This window comes from Bufo bufo, chromosome 7, assembly GCF_905171765.1.
Source record: "Bufo bufo chromosome 7, aBufBuf1.1, whole genome shotgun sequence".
Taxonomy (NCBI): domain Eukaryota; kingdom Metazoa; phylum Chordata; class Amphibia; order Anura; family Bufonidae; genus Bufo; species Bufo bufo.
The window spans coordinates 118,681,010-118,699,990 of NC_053395.1; the positions used below are offsets into that span (position 1 = coordinate 118,681,010).

At 45.1% G+C, this 18,981-nt stretch overlaps 1 protein-coding gene across 2 annotated transcripts in view; it reads right to left on the reverse strand.

Moving 5' to 3' along the window:
* Positions 1-13,722: 13,722 nt before the first annotated feature.
* The window catches only part of CFAP410 (cilia and flagella associated protein 410), a 136,753-nt gene continuing 131,494 nt past the window's right edge, over positions 13,723-18,981 (reverse strand). For both annotated transcript variants that reach the window (XM_040440944.1, XM_040440943.1), the window contains one exon: positions 13,723-14,181. In XM_040440944.1, the coding sequence (XP_040296878.1) occupies positions 14,053-14,181 (129 nt within the window). In that variant the 3' untranslated portion in view covers positions 13,723-14,052. The remainder of the gene's footprint in view (positions 14,182-18,981) is intronic.

Consider the following 18,981-nt stretch of genomic DNA (forward strand, 5'->3'; position numbering starts at 1 on the left):
TGGAAACAGGTATATCATGGTGGTCCGGACCTTTTGGAAGGGATGGAGAAGGAGGAGGGGGTACCGCCTGTCAGTACCCCTGTGACATCCCTTCCAACTGGTGCAGGTGGTTTCAGCCACAGAACCTCCGCACCTAGTCAGACCAAGGCGTCAGCGAGGGGACAGCGGAACCAGGTCAGGGGCTCCACGTCTGCTGTTCCCCTCAGTCAACCACTGGTCAACCTTGGGTCTAACATTACAGGCGATGAAGAGGAGGGTGATTCTGAATGGGTGCCACCTCCCTTGTCAGGTGACAGCAGCCCTGATGAGGAAGGTAGGCACCCGAGGCAAACGGTGTACCAGGTCACCAGGGAGCCCCGTGGCAGGGCCTCCACTGGTAATGGCAGCAGGAGGCAGCAGCAGGTGCCGGCTCCACCTGTGCGCACCGTGCCCGAACAGTCGCGAGCCAGCCTGTTTGGGCTTACTTTACCCTGGAGAGAGAGGTCTGTTGCTCGGCTGGGTACCTCTGCCCTTAATCTGTACCTGAGAATCAACCATTGGCGGGAGTGAGAACAGAAGCAGGGTGGTCATAGCAGCGCCAGCAGCAGTGCGCAGGGGACAGTAGCTCCTGCCACTGTCCTGCAGCCACCCCAACCCCTTCCAACAATGCATTACCACTCGCTCTCCTAGAGGTACTGGTACCGGCACCTCCTCTGCAGCCTTCACTGCCATCCGGTGCCAGCCGTCAGTAGCCGAAGCATTTGAACGCACCACGCCCTAAGCCCCCAGGGACCGACGCGTGCATTCACTCAATGGGCTCCTGGAGCAGGCCCAACCCAGACGGCGTGTCCTCAGATGCCATTTCTTAGCCAGGACAGGCGTCCCTGCTCTACACCAGCACATTGTGCAGAATGTATCCCTGTCGATGGATCACGCTGTCAGCGACAGGGTACATCTGACAATGGATGCCTGGGCCAGAAGACAAGGGCAGGGTCAATACATAAGCTTTACTGCCCATTGGGTGTCCCTCCGAGGCGCTGGGGAGGGATCATCAGATGTGGAGGCATCTCAGTTTGTGGTGCCGCCACGGGGTGTCCAGGGGAGAATTGCTGCTTTCCCTCAAGCCACTGTCTCCACCTCTGCTGAGCCCCCCAGCAAGCGTCCCCGTAGCTATGCAAGTGTGGGGCACGTCCGCTACCAGGCCGTGCTCCAGCTTGTGAGCTTAGGGGAACAGACACATTGGACCTGATGTTCTAACCGCCCTCCAGGCTCAGGTCCACAAGTAGCTGACACCCCAAAGACTCCAGGCAGGTATGGTTGTCTGTGACAACGGCAGCAACCTCCTCGCCACCCTCCATGCTGGCAGTCTCACACACGTGCCCTGCATGGCACATGTCCTCAACCTTGTAGAAAAGAAGTTCCCACGCACATACCCAAGGTTGAGCGACATCGTGCCAAGGGTACGTAGGATTGCCAGCCACTTCCGACGCTCACAACCACCACCGCGTCCCTGTCCAAACTACAAAAGGACAACAGTCTGCCACTTCACAGGCTGATTGCAGACAGCGTGACGCGGTGGAACTCCACCCTCCACATGCTGGAGAGGTTGTAGGAGCAGCGACAGGCGGTGAAAGAATACCTGCTGGACCAAGGCACTTCTGGGCCATCACACCCACTCCCCTACATCACCAATGCAAAGTAGGGGCAGATACACCAGGTCTGCCACGTGTTGGCCCCATTCGAGCAGGCAATCAAGATGTTCAGTGGGGAGCATGTCGGCCTCAATGAATGACGTGCTCCCCATAGTGTTCCTCCTGGACAGGACACTAGATCGCCTGCTCGAGGCTGGGTAGAGTGCCTTGGTGGAGCAAGAAGAGGCAACAATGCTCCACCAAGACCAGGCCCAGGACAAGGAAGAATTTGTTGAGGAGTTTGCAGACGTCCAGGAGTCTGGGCCTGGTCAGGGTGGAAAGCCGATGCGGGGGGCACAGTTAGTCCGGGGGTGGGGCGGCTCCAACAAGGAGCAGCAGGAGGACCAAGATGTCATGGTCGCGGGCAGCCAAGAAGAGTCACAGCCGACTGTCCTTTTCCCCATGGCTGCCCACATGTTGCGATGCCTCAAGAGGGACCACCGGATCAGGAAAATTAAGGAGAGGGATGAGTTTTGGTTGGCCACCCTTTTAGACCCTCGCTGCAAGGGGAAACTGGAGCCGTTCATCCCAGCCAGCCAGAGGGAGGCCCGTATGCAAAACCTGCGGGACTGTCTGCTCCTCTGGCTGGAGCAGGCAAACCCTCAGCCTCACGCTCCAGTTCTCCCCGCCCATCTCACCCAGCAGGTGGCTGGCCCAAGCACCTCCAGCCGAGCAGGTGATCTTTTGGGTGAGATGAGCCTGTTCTACCAGCCTGCGCAATCCAGTAGCAGCAGCAGTAACCACCAGCGGCTGGCACGTATGGTGGAAGACTACATGGGGTCAGTCGGTGCTTCCGTCAGCATGAGCACCGACGACCCCATTGAGAACTGGGGTGCCAGATTAGACACTTGCCGTGAGCTTGCGCAGTATACGCTGGAAGTACAGTCTTGCCCCCCTCCAGCGTACTGTCTGAGCAGACATTCAGCGAGGCAGGTGGGGTGGTCACCGACAAGCGGACTCCGTGGACAGACTGATTGGCAGCGACTTCTTGGCCCCCGCGGTCTGTTCCGGGCACTGAAGGGTCCCTTGTCAAATCCTCTCCTTAGGATTTGACAGTGTATGTGCTCCACGGGGAATGTCAGCCCCATCCTGGTGAAGTCTGCCCCGGGCTATGTGACACAACCCCCCGTGAATAGCCAAGCCTCACAGCTAAAGGCTTAATCTGCGGCATGACCTGTGATCGATGATTCGGGCTGCGCACTGGAGGCAGCCTTCGAGGACCCCGCCAGCAGCCGGGGACCGTGACAGACACTTCCACACCCGGGCCGAGGCAAGCTGGTTCCTCACTAGCTTCTGTGTGCGCTCTGACGGGCAGAGGACGGCTTATCATGTATGGGTCGTGCGATCCGCGGTAACCATTCCTCTTCACAGACAGGAGGATGACAGAGCCACTGCCAAACCCCACCAGTCCTGCTGCCCTCTGGCTTGGAAGAATCTGCACACGTCGCAGCAGGCTGCGTTACCGCAGTGTTCTTCTCTATACTCAATGTGCCCGATATGGAAACTGAAAGCAGACCGATGTGGGCAGCGTGTAGTGCTAATGTCGTACTAATTTATTGTGGGCTGTACAAACTTAAAATACAATCGATAAACTATTTTGTCAAAGAAAAATATTGCATTTTGCATGCATGGGAGCACATTCCTGCTCTAGACGACGAACCTGTTGCTGTAAGGTGTCTAAGTTTATTTTTGTTATTGCCGAGGTCTGGTGTAGGCCCATACCTGGGAACATATTGCTTCTGCAAACAAAGAACCTGTTGCTGCTGAGTTAGGCCGAGCTATGTATAGGCCTTAGTCTCAACCATTACCATGTACCTGCTGCTGCTGTCTGTCCTGAGCATGTTGACTTATATGTAGGCCTTATACTCCACCATAAACCTTTATCTGCTGCTGCTGTCTGTCCTGATATTGATGAGTTATGTATCGGCGTTGTCCTACAGCATTACCATTTCCCTGCTGCTGTCTGTTCTGTTTCTGCAGAGTTAGGCCCAGCTATGTGTACGCCTCATACTACAGCATTACCATTTTCCAGCTGCTGCCATCTGTCCTGATATTGACGAGTTAGGCCCAGCTATGTGTATGTCCTATACTATAGCGTTACGATTTCCCTGCTGCTGTCTGTTCTGTTCCTGCTGAGTTAGGCACAGCTCTGTGTATGCTTTACACTACAGCGTTACCATTTAACTGCTGCAGCCTGACCTGCTGCTGCTGAGTTTGGTCTAGCTAGGCGTAGGCTATACCCTTACTATACCCTTAACAATAATCTGCTGCTGCTGTTTGTCCTGATCCTGCTGAGGACTACCAGCATGGACAACTTATTCGCCCTTGGACTTTATCAACTATCCAGTATTAGAATTATCTTAAACTGTTGTGCATGCTTAATTTTTTGCGCATATGCTCTGGTTATCATAGATGTGTATATATATATATATATATATATATATATATATATATATATATATATATAGACAATCTATTAAGATTCATTAGAATAAAATATAATCATGTGGTGTTACGCTTCATTCACTAAAAAAGTTTATTTTATATGTTTAAATTTTGCTTTACTTGGGTTTTGGGCGGCCCTAGTTGTGGTTCTTACTAAAATTAGGTGGGGACCGCATGTGGGCTTCCCTTGTCAAAAGGTCTTGCGCAGTTAACATTGTACAGGACTGATTGAGGACCATAATTAAATTTTATTATTTTATGGTTTGTTTTAATCAGGATATAGGTTCGCACATGGTGTTGTCTGTCGTCATGAACAGGATTGCCTTACCTCCATGTTGACCTCTCCACATGGGTGTTACTGGCATTATACTCATCCGTGTGGTAATCCTGGGGAATGGAGCGTTATTGCCATATGTATATATCTATACATACATTTTTATTTGATGTTACTTCTTGACAACTATTTAATGATAATGTGCACATGCGATTTTTATATAATCAAAGCATTTCACTTTACAATATCAAATGTGGTATACATAATATTCTTGCAGCCATGTCAACATGTTGGGAGTTATTCTTATCATTTCCAAGGTTTGCCATCATGTGACCGCATAGACTGGATGAGTTTGTGGCTACGCTTGCGTTCACTTTCTGGTGCGAAAACGTGATCTGTAATCATGTGAACGTCCTTTCTATGGACACTAGCGGCCTGTGTGTGTTTCTCCTTCGATGCAATCCCATTATTGCATCACATTTTTATGTAATGTGGAAGCAATTCGCCAACATGCGCAGTTAACCAAACGGGATGCTATATTGGATCCATGCTGGTTAGTTCTTGGCCCCTTCCATTATGTTTTTAATCAGTACACCTGATATTTTAGTGACAAAATTTTTTTTGATATATATTTTTTTAAATATTGCAATTTGATGAATTTATGCACTGGGATTTAATTCACGTCCAGATCTGACGTACATCATCGGGCGTTAAGGAGTTAAGTGTGTGATGTATCTAATGTAATGAAGTACAGGGCCTTTTACTGGAATACAGAATGATGATTGCAGTTTATGTATATATATATATATATATATATATATATATATATACATATATATATATATATATATATATATATATATATATATACACACACACACACACACACATATATATATATATATATATACACACACACACTCACCTAAAGAATTATTAGGAACACCATACTAATACGGTGTTAGACCCCCTTTTGCCTTCAGAACTGCCTTAGTTCTACGTGGTATTGATTCAACAAGGTGCTGATAGCATTCTTTAGAAATGTTGGCCCATATTGATAGGATAGCATCTTGCAGTTGATGGATGCACATCCAGGGCACGAAGCTCCCGTTCCACCACATCCCAAAGATGCTGTATTGGGTTGAGATCTGGTGACTGTGGGGGCCATTTTAGTACAGTGAACTCATTGTCATGTTCAAGAAACCAATTTGAAATGATTCGAGCTTTGTGACATGGTGCATTATCCTGCTGAAAGTAGCTATCAGAGGATGGATACAGGTTCTCATTCTGTTTACGCCAAATTCAGACTTTACCATTTGAATGTCTCAACAGAAATCGAGACTCATCAGACCAGGCAACATTTTTCCAGTCTTCAACAGTCCAATTTTGGTGAGCTTGTGCAAATTGTAGCCTCTTTTTCCTATTTGTAGTGGAGATGAGTGGTACCCGGTGGGGTCTTCTGCTGTTGTAGCCCATCCGCCTCAAGGTTGTGCGTGTTGTGGCTTCACAAATGCTTTGCTGCATACCTCGGTTGTAACGAGTGGTTATTTCAGTCAACGTTGCTCTTCTATCAGCTTGAATCAGTCGGCCCATTCTCCTCTGACCTCTAGCATCCACAAGGCATTTTTGCCCACAGGACTGCCGCATACTGGATGTTTTTCCCTTTTCACACCATTCTTTGTAAACCCTAGAAATGGTTGTGCGTGAAAATCCCAGTAACTGAGCAGATTGTGAAATACTCAGACCGGCCCGTCTGGCACCAACAACCATGCCACGCTCAAAATTGCTTAAATCACCTTTCTTTCCCATTCTGACATTCAGTTTGGAGTTCAGGAGATTGTCTTGACCAGGACCACACCCCTAAATGCATTGAAGCAACTGCCATGTGATTGGTTGACTAGATAATTGCATTAATGAGAAATAGAACAGGTGTTCCTAATAATTCTTTAGGTGAGTGTATATATATATATATATATATATATATTATATTATATTATATATATATATATATATATTTCTGTGTGTAAAACGCACAAAATCAGCTGGTTACATCATACATTTGTACCTCGCTGTGTGTATATATATATATATATATATATATATATATATATATATATATATATACATATATATATATATACATACATACTGCTCAAAAAAATAAAGGGAACACAAAAATAACACATCCTAGATCTGAGTTAATTAAATATTCTTCTGAAATACTTTGTTCTTTACATAGTTGAATGTGCTGACAACAAAATCACACGAAAATAAAAAAATGGAAATCAAATTTTTCAACCCATGGAGGTCTGGATTTGGAGTCACACTCAAAATTAAAGTGGAAAAACACACTACAGGCTGATCCAACTTTGATGTAATGTCCTTAAAACAAGTCAAAATGAGGCTCAGTAGTGTGTGTGGCCTCCACGTGCCTGTATGACCTCCCTACAACGCCTGTGCATGCTCCTGATGAGGTGGCGGACAGTCTCCTGAGGGATCTCCTCCCAGACCTGGACTAAGGCATCTGACAACTCCTGGACAGTCTGTGGTGCAACGTGACGTTGGTGGATAGAGCGAGACATGATGTCCCAGATGTGCTCAATTGGATTCAGGTCTGGGGAACGGGCGGGCCAGTCCATAGCATCAATGCCTTCGTCTTGCAGGAACTGCTGACACACTCCAGCCACATGAGGTCTAGCATTGCCTTGCATTAGGAGGAACCCAGGGCCAACCGCACCAGCATATGGTCTCACAAGGGGTCTGAGGATCTCATCTCAGTACCTAATGGCAGTCAGGCTACCTCTGGCGAGCACATGGAGGGCTGTGCGGCCCTCCAAAGAAATGCCACCCCACACCATTACTGACCCAATGCCAAAACGGTCATGCTGGAGGATGTTGCAGGCAGCAGAACGTTCTCCACGGCGTCTACAGACTCTGTCACGTCTGTCACATGTGCTCAGTGTGAACCTGCTTTCATCTGTGAAGAGCACAGGGCGCCAGTGGCGAATTTGCCAATCTTGGTGTTCTCTGGCAAATGCCAAACGTCCTGCACGGTGTTGGGCTGTAAGCACAACCCCCACCTGTGGACGTCGGGCACTCATATCACCCTCATGGAGTCTGTTTCTGACCGTTTGAGCAGACACATGCACATTCGTGGCCTGCTGGAGGTCATTTTGCAGGGCTCTGGCAGTGCTCCTCTTGTTCCTCCTTGCACAAAGGCGGAGGTAGCGGTCCTGCTGCTGGGTTGTTGCCCTCCTACGGCCTCCTCCACGTCTCCTGATGTACTGGCCTGTCTCCTGGTAGCGCCTCCATGCTCTGGACACTACGCTGACAGACACAGCAAACCTTCTTGCCACAGCTCGCATTGATGTGCCATCCTGGATAAGCTGCACTACCTGAGCCACTTGTGTGGGTTGTAGACTCCGTCTCATGCTACCACTAGAGTGAAAGCACCGCCAGCATTCAAAAGTGACCAAAACATCAGCCAGGAAGCATAGGAACTGAGAAGTGGTCTGTGGTCACCACCTGCAGAACCACTCCTTTATTGGGGGTGTCTTGCTAATTGCCTATAATTTCCACCTGTTGTCTATCCCATTTGCACAACAGCAGGTGAAATTGATTGTCACTCAGTGTTGCTTCCTAAGTGGACAGTTTGATTTCACAGAAGTGTGATTGACTTGGAGTTACATTGTGTTGTTTAAGTGTTCCCTTTATTTTTTTGAGCAGTGTATATATATATATATATATATATATATATATATATATATATATATATATATATTGTAGGGATTTGCTCTGGTAGGCAGGGTAAGCGGACACAATAGAGAGGCAAGACCACGGTTGAAAAGCAAAAGTTCAGTGTTTATTCACACAAGGCAGAAAAGAAAAACAATACTTTGCAGGATCCTGGTGTTAATTCACACAGCAAGAGTCCACACAACAAAACATGTCATCTGGCAGTCCACAGCAGGCTTTAGGGCGCCTGACTCCCAGCAGGTGGCTCTCAGCCTTGCAGCATGGCGGAACTCCTCAGCTTCCATACACAGAACTTCCACAGCTCCACCATCACCTTGAGGATCATTCCACACCCAGCTGAGCTGGAACTTGGGGAACAGCCACCCACCCTGCTCTTCGGCTGCCCCTAATAAGAACCGGCCCGGATTGGCTTTACAGCCACACTAAGTAAAAAAACTGTCAGCGAGCACTAGCTGCCGCTGACACACAAAATTACCGGTTCCTATCTCACTGAGGCCAGGAACCTCGGTGACACGTACCTTCTGTCAATGACAGACTCTTGCACCTTCCTAAATACCTCCCCCCTTTGTTCAACCCTGAGGGGGTGAACACACGCCAGTGTACTCGGGACAGGGCATCCGCGTTTCCCTTTAACCGGCCTGCCCTGTGCTCTACTGTAAACAATTTTTTTGGTAGAAACAAGAACCACCTGGTGACCCGAGCATTCCTCTCTTTGGCCTGGCTCATCCACTTGAGAGGGGAGTGGTCGGTCACCAGACGCTACTTCCTCCCCAACAGATAATAGCGGAGAGACTCGAGTGCCCACTTGATGGCCAGGCACTCTCTCTCCACTATACTGTACCGGGTGTCCGCTGAAGTGAGCATACAGCTGAGGAAGACAACGGGATGCTCCTCCCCATTGACTTCTTGAGACAGTACCGCACTGAGGCCTACTTCGGAGGCATCAGTCTGTACCACAAATTCCCTCTTGAAGTCGGGCGTCACCAAAACCGGGGACCCAAACAGGGCCAACTTCAAAGCAGAGAAAGCCTCTTCCGCTTGGTCATTCCAGTGGACTATCACGGACTTCAGTCCCTTTACGAGCCCTGTCAACGGAGCCGCTAAAGTGGCAAAATGGGGGACGAACCTCATAATAGCCCACCATTCCCTGGAACGACTTTACTTGTCTAGAAGTGGCAGGTCGGGGCCAATTCCGTATCACCTCTATTGTATTTTGTTTACTTGGGGTTTGATGACTCCGTGCCCAATGACATACCCAAGGTATTTAGTCTCCTCTAACCCTATCGCACATTTCTTTGGGTTAGCTGTTAGTCCAGCCTTTCAAAGGGAGTCCACTACGGCCTGTACTTTGGGCCGGTGCCTTACCCAGTCGGTACTATGAATGATAATATCATCCAGGTAAGCCAAAGCGGACGAAGTACAATATCCATTAGACGTTGAAAAGTGGCGGGGGTGCCATGCAAGCCAAAGGATAACACCTTATATTGGCACAGCCCCTCTGGTGTGATGAAGGCAGTTTTCTCTTTGGCAGCCTTTGTGCAGGGTATCTGCCAGTACCCTTTGGTGAGGTCCAAAACAGAAAAATACCTGGCTTGGCCTAACTTCTCAATTAGTTCATCTACCCGAGGCATTGGATATGCATCGAATTTAGATATTTCGTTCCACTTCCTAAAATCATTACAAAATCGTAAACGTCCCATCTGGCTTAGGAATTAAGACTATAGGACTGGCCCACTCACTTTTAGAGTCCTCAATGACGCCTAGCTGCAGCATGAGCTGCAATTTCTTCGAGATGGCTTTTCGCTGAGCCTCGGGCACCCGGTATGGCTTGAACTGGCCTGAGGCTCAGTAACAATGTCATGTTGGATTACAGAAGTGCGTCCAGGGAGGTCTGAGAATACATCTGTGTTCCGACTAATGAACTCACTGGTTTCCTGAGCCTGTTTAGAGGAGAGGCTGTCAGCAATTTTTATTGTGGCAACCGCTTCCTTTGCATCAGACAGAGGAGCCGGAACCTCTTGTCCCAGAGGCAAGAGCACGGTTCAAAAGCAAAAGTTCAGGGTTTATTAACACAATGCAGAAAGGAAAAACAATACTTTGCAGGGTCCTGGTGTTAATTCACACAGCAAGAGTCCACAGAACAAAACATGAAACCTGGCAGTCCACAGCAGGCTTTAGGGCGACTGACTCCCAGCAGGCGGCTCTCAGCCTTCCAGCATGACGTAACTCCTCAGCTTCCAAACACAGAGCTTCCACAGCTCCACTATCACCTGGAGGATCATTCCACACCCAGCTGAGCTGCTGGCTGGGTTTTTAAATCCCAGCCCAAAACCTGGCCTGGAACAAGGGGAACAGCCACTCACCCTGCTCTTTGGCTGCTCCCAAAAAGAACCGGCCCAGATTGGCTTTACAGCCACACTAAGTAAGAACAGTGTCAGCGAGCACTAGCTGCCGCTGACACACAAAATTACCGGTTCCTATGTGACAGAGGCCAGGAACCTCAGTGACACGTCAATGACGGACCCTTGCGCCTTGCTACAATATATATACTCATGGCGAGGTAGAGATGTATAATGTAACCGGCTGATTTGCTACATGTCACACCAGTTAATAAGTAATAATTTGTAAAGGGATTAAATACTTATTTTTATAACGGTATATATACACATTACAGAGTGTTGGAGAGAGATACAAAAGTAATATAAGCATTGTACCTGGGCATTTTCTGTCACGGATCTCTTTGATCCGATCCAAGTTCCGATGCTTCAAAATCGGACCATTTTTTTAATAGGGCCTTTCGAGGGTGATTGCCCTTAAACTTCCTCTTGAGCTCGGAAAGTATCTGACTCACAATGGCATGCTTCTCAGCCTGGACCCAGGTCCGGTCATAGCCCCGCTGCAACATGCGCTGCAGGATAAAGAGACAAGCATATAATCCCAATTTTTTTTTTTATACAAATATTGTAAATAATGTCCTCAGCAAAACATCAAAAAGTATTTAGTCTTCGAAGGGAAAATATTAGATTTAATGTTACCGTTATAAGATAGGATTGTATTGCGATTGTATGTGTGTGGGGTCTGAGCAATCGGATATTGGCCAGCTGAGCAGAGATGTACCTGTCTAGTGAAGTGATGGCACGGTATGGGGTGTACAGCTGGTTCACCTCCCCGTGGTGCACTCTGGGTAACTCTAAATGAACCAGCAAATACTGGTGGTAAGGCAAAGAAAGCTTCTCCTGAGTCCTGACCAACAGGACACAAACTCTAATCTATAGACTGTGTGTGTGTGTGGTGTATAGTGTGCGGCAGGAAAATGGATGTGCAATGTACATGTGAGAGATATTTCTCTGCTGTCCATACATACATGCTACTGACATAGTGCTTTGATGCCACAACAATACTTTGGTGCACCAATCAGTAATATCTACTTAGACCTGATAAAAAGTGAAGTTATATATAAAGCAAAAAAAAGATTTTTTTTTTATCACAAATGGCGATTTTTTGCAATCACAAATATTTTAGAACACTATCTGCATATAAAGCGATTGTTCTGACATGCATGTGAAATGTAATCAAATACACTGCTGTAATGTCAAATTACTTACAGTAATAATTAGTTCTTCCTCAATGTCGCGAAAATTGTTTCCCACCATCTTTTCCAATCTTCTCAAACTTCGGCTAGTTTGAAAACAGTTCTGGGATTAGGCCACGCCTCTTGCACATGCGCATTAAGCGAATTTTAGTGTACGAAGATAGCGAATTCACAAATTTATGACAAATATTCTACCATATATTCGCAAAATCGAATATTGCCCCTGCCACTCAATACTAATAATGAATTACAGCATAGATATATTCATAAAACCAAATAAGAATGGTCACTAGATGGCAAAAAAGTACACTAAGTTTAGTGGTTAACAAATATGCTGAATGCAATTAAAATTAATTCTAAATGAGGATTCCCAAAGATAGGGACCATCCAACTTCTTATCAGCACACAAATCAAAAGCCTACATCAATGATGGTATGGGGTTGAATTATTGTTTATGGCAGTGATGGCTAACCTCAGGTAATCCAGCAGTGGTGAAACTACGACTCCCATCATGCTCCATTCATTTCTATAAAGTTCTGAGAACAGCCAAGCAAGTGTACATCTTGGGAGTCATAGTTTTACCACAGCTGGAGTGCCGGTTAGCCATCAAAGACCTATGGTGTGGACAGCTTACACACCTGAAAAGGTACTATCTGTACGGTACATAGAGGTTTTAGATCAAGAAATAATCTTATTTAGATGTTTCCTTCCGGGAAACCCTTGCATACTTCAGGAAAATAATGCTTAACAACATACTGCACCAGTCACAACAGTCTGGCTTTACAGAAGAGTCCAGATGCTGAACTGACCTGCCTGCAAGCCAGACCTTTCATCATTAGAAAACATTTGATGCATCCTGAAACAAAAAATCCAGCAAAGACCGAGAACTTCTGAGCAGCTAGAATCCTACATCAGATAAGAATGGGACAATATTCTTATCCCAAAACTCCTCACTTCACAGATGTTTAAAGAAGAGGGGATGCTACACAATGGTAGGCATAGTCCAACTATTTTGAGATGCTTTGTTGTAAAGGAGTTTTTTTTTTTTTTTTCATGAAATGGTAAAATGTCTCACTTTCAACATCGGATATGTCTATGTCCTATTGTGAAAAAAATGTGGTTTTATAAGATCTGCAAATCATTACTCTGTTTTTATTCACATTTATTTACAGTGTTCCAACTTTTGGAATTGTACCTCCAGATTTTGGCCATTTAAAGGCATTATTTTTTACTTACTCCAATTAACACAAAGTCTGGAATATAGCCAATGTAAACACATCTTTGTTCACTGCTCTGTTCAACTCTATGGGAATGCCAAAGATAGCTAGTAGAAGTGCTTGGCTATATCTGGCAGCCAAAAAGAACCCCATTCTCATGGCTGACCGGTCCCCAGGATTTGGACCTCTTGGATATGGGATAAGTTGTTGTAATGGGATAGCTTCTTTAAGAGAATACAGACAAGGTGAATCCAAAGATAATTACAGTTCAATACACGTGGATGGGGTTTTGAAAACGCTGTCCACATGTGTTGGGAAAATTCCACCAGAAAAAACAATTCATTAAACTGCAGCATAATTGCTATGTGGTAGATGTGAAGATTTTCACCCTTTCAATGTACTGGGGTGACTTCCACGGTGAATTTCTAGAAAGATCTTTAACACATAATGGAATTGCTATTTACTATGGACTTGAAGTGATATTCCTAAAAATGATAGAATAATACATTTAGTGCATCATGATAATCTTTTAGATTACTGCAAATATCAGCATTTCTCTTAGCATTTAGTCATAATAGCAACTCAATACACCTGGTTTTTTAACCTGCCAGCTACACAAGTTTGGAAAAACAAAACAAAACAAAAAACAGGTATTCAGCATCATTTCCGATTACACAAATAGTTTAAGTTTGAATAAAACTTTGCTACTCAGGAAATGAATTCTATCATACTATACATCAATGTGGTGTTGATAAATAAGCAATGAGCCAAGAGGTATATCCTTTAATAAATTATTTTTCAACTTGAAACATCAGTGTCTAAAAATATACATCTGTTATTCTCCACAAGTACAGATATTTCATTGCATACATTTCCCAATCATGCAAAGGTTTAATGGACAAAAATAGCAAAATGACTTGCACTTACATATAAACTGTGTTTACTCTGTGGACTGATTTTCATTAAAGTGCTAGGCAAAGCTAATTTTGCTAGATTTGCTCATCGCAGTTAAGCATTCATCATGATATTTGCATGTACTGACTGTGGACTAGATTGCAGTTTGCAATTGGAATGCATGCACCTGCCTCCTGGATACTTTTATCTTTCTTGCTGGAGCTCTTTTCTCTGTAGCTGGAGAATACGATTCCCTGCAGATCTCTGAACTATCTCCAAGCCTTCAGCATCTAGGTCTTTCAGAAGCAGCAATATTGCGTTCAGGACATTGTTCTAAAATAAAAAATTAAAAGACTTTTTAAAAATGGAAAAGAGTAAAAATATTCTTAAAGTGGTTTTCCCATTGACAAGATTTATAACCTATAAACACAATAGGTTTTAACTGTATGGTTACTGTGGATCAGACCACCACTGATCCGGAGAGGTGGTATGCATACGTGAATACCACTCTATTCACTTCTATGGTACAGTGCTTCCCCATCTCCGGCAGATCCATAGGAATGAAAAGGAGCAGTGGCCAAGTGATGAGAACCTCTGTTCTTAACTGTGGAGTCCCAGAGGTTGGCTCCAAGCGATCATACATTTAACACCTATTATGCGGATAGGTGATAAATGTTGCTTGTGTGAAAGCCATTTTAAATATTGAATTAATCAACTTTTTGCTTTATTTTTAAAGAACTCCGAAAATACATGTTACATGCAGAAGAAGTACTGAATGCAATTGGTTGAATACATCGAATGTTTAAAAATTAAATAAGGATGCACCAACAAGATATATAATGTCTTTCTTTAGTGAACAATGCTGAGCTGGACATCTAAGTGTGCATAGTGGAGACACCTGGTTACTGCATCACTGCTCCCATTCACTTCAATTCACAACAGTAAGCAGGATAAAAGCTGATTATAGATAAACTGATGTACAGGATGCACCATAGGGTGAGTACATCAAGGTAATACAGTGCAGAAACCCCCCGTAAATTTGACGCTCACCTTTGGTGGTTGTGCTAGTTTAGGCACAACACTAATGTCAGCATAAAGAGATTGCAGAACTTGTTGTCAGGGATGCAGCCACAGTCAAGGAACCTCCAGGAACAGATGCTCGATATTCCAAGGAGATGAAGTAGAACTGGAAAAGATTTACTGCCAGGAGATGATTGAGAGGAATGAGATTTTATCTCCAAAATGCATTATTTCTCTGCAATAAAAAGTTCTGGATGACACATAGAAGTCGCCTGTTGGTTCCTTGCACCTAGCAGTTCATCTTTTCCAGTTCCCATTCACTTCATTAGGAGAACTGCTGCAGTAACCAGCACTGTTTATGCACAATGGAAGAAGCTGTGTAGCTCTGGGGCTGGAGCTACAGAGGAACAGCTGATCAGCAGGGGTCAGACCCAAGCCAATCAGATAATGATGACCTATCCTGAGTACAGTTCATCAACATAAGGGTGCACTCCATGGGCAGATTGGCCATAGACCCTACAGAGAAATTTCCCGGTACTTATGCACTTGACCAGCACCCACAGGTCCCCTCCTGAATTCAGCTGTATCGCTGTCCTCAGGATTGTGATACAGTTGAATACCTTGGCAGGAGAAGCTGTATTTTGTGCTGCACTGTGGTATTTGGTTCTGCTGGGACAGTACTTTGTGCTGCACTACAGTATAGCTGGTCCCATCTACTTGTGTGGTCCTCTCCTACTTGTGTTGGCCCGCCTTCTGTCAATTTGTACCCGCCTACAGCATGGCGCCTCTTTTAGGCTTTTTCCACTTTACGTTCCCAGTCCGTCCCTGGTGCACTCACATGCTGGTAAAGTAAAAAAGAAGTAAATAGACGTGTATTCGCTCACTATTTTACAGCAGTACCGCACCTCTTGGATCTCCATAGTGCTTGGCTGTGTCAGTTCATTTCACCCTTTATGCTGTGAATCCTGGACAAATCTTCTGGCACTTGGGGTTAAAAACTCCAAATTTTTATTTCAAGCGCATAAAAACATTATCATGCAATACAAAAAAAAAAACATAAAAAGGTTTTTGTCTGTATATGCTTTGAAAGTCATACGATCCCACCATATACGTAACTGTTTAGCAGTGAGATTGTCTAACTGCCGCATCTAGGCTCTAAGGTCATTGATTGCATCAGATGTGTCTTTTCGTTCCTGTGAGAAAATCTCTTACATTCTGTATAGTCGCAGAGGGTTCTCTATATTCAAACCACTGGTTATTTCTGTGGTATCTTCTTCCTTATTGGTTGCTCTTTGAACATACATGTAATTTGATGCAATGAATGGTGTTCGTGCATTTCATTAATGGTGTCGGTACATGTTCTGGATTATACAGTGATACTCGGCTGAAGGGATACTATTGAGCGACAGGTCTAACTGACATAACCAACAGGAAAAGTAAAAAAATAGTAAATAGACATGAGATTTTCGCACAGGAACAAAAAATGACACATCTGATGCAATCAATGACCTTACAACCTAGATGTGGACGTTAGAAAATCTCATTGCTGAACAGTTACGTATATGGTGGGATCGTGTCCCCAAGTCTGAATCAAAATCAGCGCCTTTGGAAGGCATGCATTTGGAAGGTGATTTAAGACTCAACTCAGTAATATAGTACTTTCACCGATATGTGGGATCAAAGTTACATCAGAGACCTATGTAGAATTTGGTTTTATCTTCTATAGGAGAGGGATAGTCTTTTAGGGGGGAGGGACTAACTAGGGGCGGGTACTTTAAAAGGCGCTGATTTTGAGTCAGACTTGGGGACACCGGTCATCTATTGCCTACATCTGGGCTCATAATCCTGGAGGGTCTCGATTGAGGGACACGACATCGGAGATCTCCATTATGAGACATTGCTGCGGGAGCATCTCTCTCCTCTTCCCCTGACGAACCAGTCAGAATTCATACTGGCTGGGGAAACGTAACGTTGGGATTTGTTTGTTCCGTGTTTTTCTTTTATGTCTTAGTTATGTTATTTTTTTTTAGGTCATTGAGGATAGGGCGATACAGGGTGAGTCAGGCTAGGCACGAGGACAGGGAGCCTCTACCTTCAAGGGGTGTCCCTGGGCTGAGTCCAGTTAGGGTAACGGAGGGTAATGTGTAGGTGAGACTCCCCATATTGACCTCAGGGAGTGTCCCAATCTAATGGATATTATTTTTCAATAGTTTTTTCCTCCATCACGACTGCCTCTTGACCACCACGGATTCCATCAGTGCTGAATGACCACCTGATTGAATTTTTTCACCAGTGTTGGATTTCCACCTGGTTAAGAAACATCTCACCCCTGGTGTCTCAGCTAACAGTGAGTAACCACAAAACATCTTAGATTCAAACTGACCATGCTGTATCACTTGGTATTGGATTGACTCCTTAGCTATTTGTGAATCACATAAGGAGCAATTGTATGTGGGTGCACTCACGTGTATTGCCATTATACCTCTGGATTCTATATATCATGACATAATATGTATAGTATATGTTTTTCTTGACTCTCCTGTTATATGTAGTCCGGCTGTAGGCCAGATTTTAGTAGACTATCAATAAAAGGTATATTTTAAGTGGGAAGGTGTTCCAGTGTATATTGTTTTTTTTCTTCCCTTACATATATTTACTGCAAAGCAGTTTTCTGATGTGGTACAGATGTAAAAGTATCATAAAGTATCAGGAGATAATGCCCTTGCAATAGATACTGGGTAATAACAGATGGGCAGAAGTGGAAGGGTTGACACCATCTCCTAAGACTTGCTCATATAGTGAGTACTACTCAAGAAAAAACAGACTACTCCAGCTCCAGATAAAACATTGTAACATATATAAATGCTGTATACAGCACTAAGAGTACTGCCAAACTAGTAGACTCCTGCTGCTTGTAAACGTTACACACTAAGACCGTTTAGAGAACTATTATTAACATAGGATATTAACAAAACATGTGTCCACGCCATGAACCTAGGCATATCAAACACCTAAAGAATGTTACGGAATATAAGCCTGCTATTATCGCAACAGCTCAACCTAGAATAGGGCTGCAGCAAACAATTATTTTAGCAATTGAGTATTCTATCGATTATTTTTACGATTAATTGAGCACTCTAATAAGAAAACATGAATTAATAGACAGTTTTCCTTTATAAAAACTCATCAGATCCCCTGCCATCAGTCCCCCTGTGCGATCAGCCCAAGTGCATCAGTTTCCCCCAGTGCCATCAGCTCTACTATCCCCCAGTGCCTTCAGTATACTCGTACATTCACAAGACCAAAACAGGTGCGCAAACAGGGATACCAGCCATGTCCGTTCTGCATTTTGCGGAATACACACTGTCAGCCCTATGATAGAAATGCCTATTCTTGTCCGGAATTGCGAACAAGAATAGGACATGCTCTATACCTTTGGCGGGGCAGTGTAACGGAACTATGTATGTGGACAGCACACGGTGTGCTGTCCGCATCTTTTGCGGCCCCATTAAAATGAATGGGTCCGCCCCTGTTCCGCAATTAGAGGACCCATAAATCCGGTGGTGTTAATGTACCCTAATACTGTGCAATCCTGCGAGAGGAGGGAAAGTCAGGAAGGGATCTGTCACGGACACACGCTCACTGGTGGCTGTCTGGCCTTATATGCTGCTAACAGAGATTTGGATTGAAGTGCAGGGTCACTAGATTCTGCTGCCCTCAGGTAGGGCATATCTAGCTGGTATACCATAATACTGGGATACTGGGTGCCTCTACAACTACTGACCAGAAACAATAGGGCACTAAGGACAGAGCTATCTATGCCAGTGGGGGATTTTAGTTAGCATGGAAAACGCTGAGTGAAGAGTACCACATGAAAGGCTGTACTTGTCATACACACAGGTCGCCATATTGCTTGCTATCTCCGGAAGACCAGCTTAGCAGCCTGTGACTTGCAAGCAGAGCGCATAGGTCCAGACACCATGGCTCTCAGCCTGAGCACTGGTCTCTTCCACAGGATTGTGCCACCTTCCTGCCCTGCACATACATGCCAGCCTAGTGTCCCGGCTGGTACATTACAACCAGAGCTAACCAGCCATGAACAGCAACATTCCG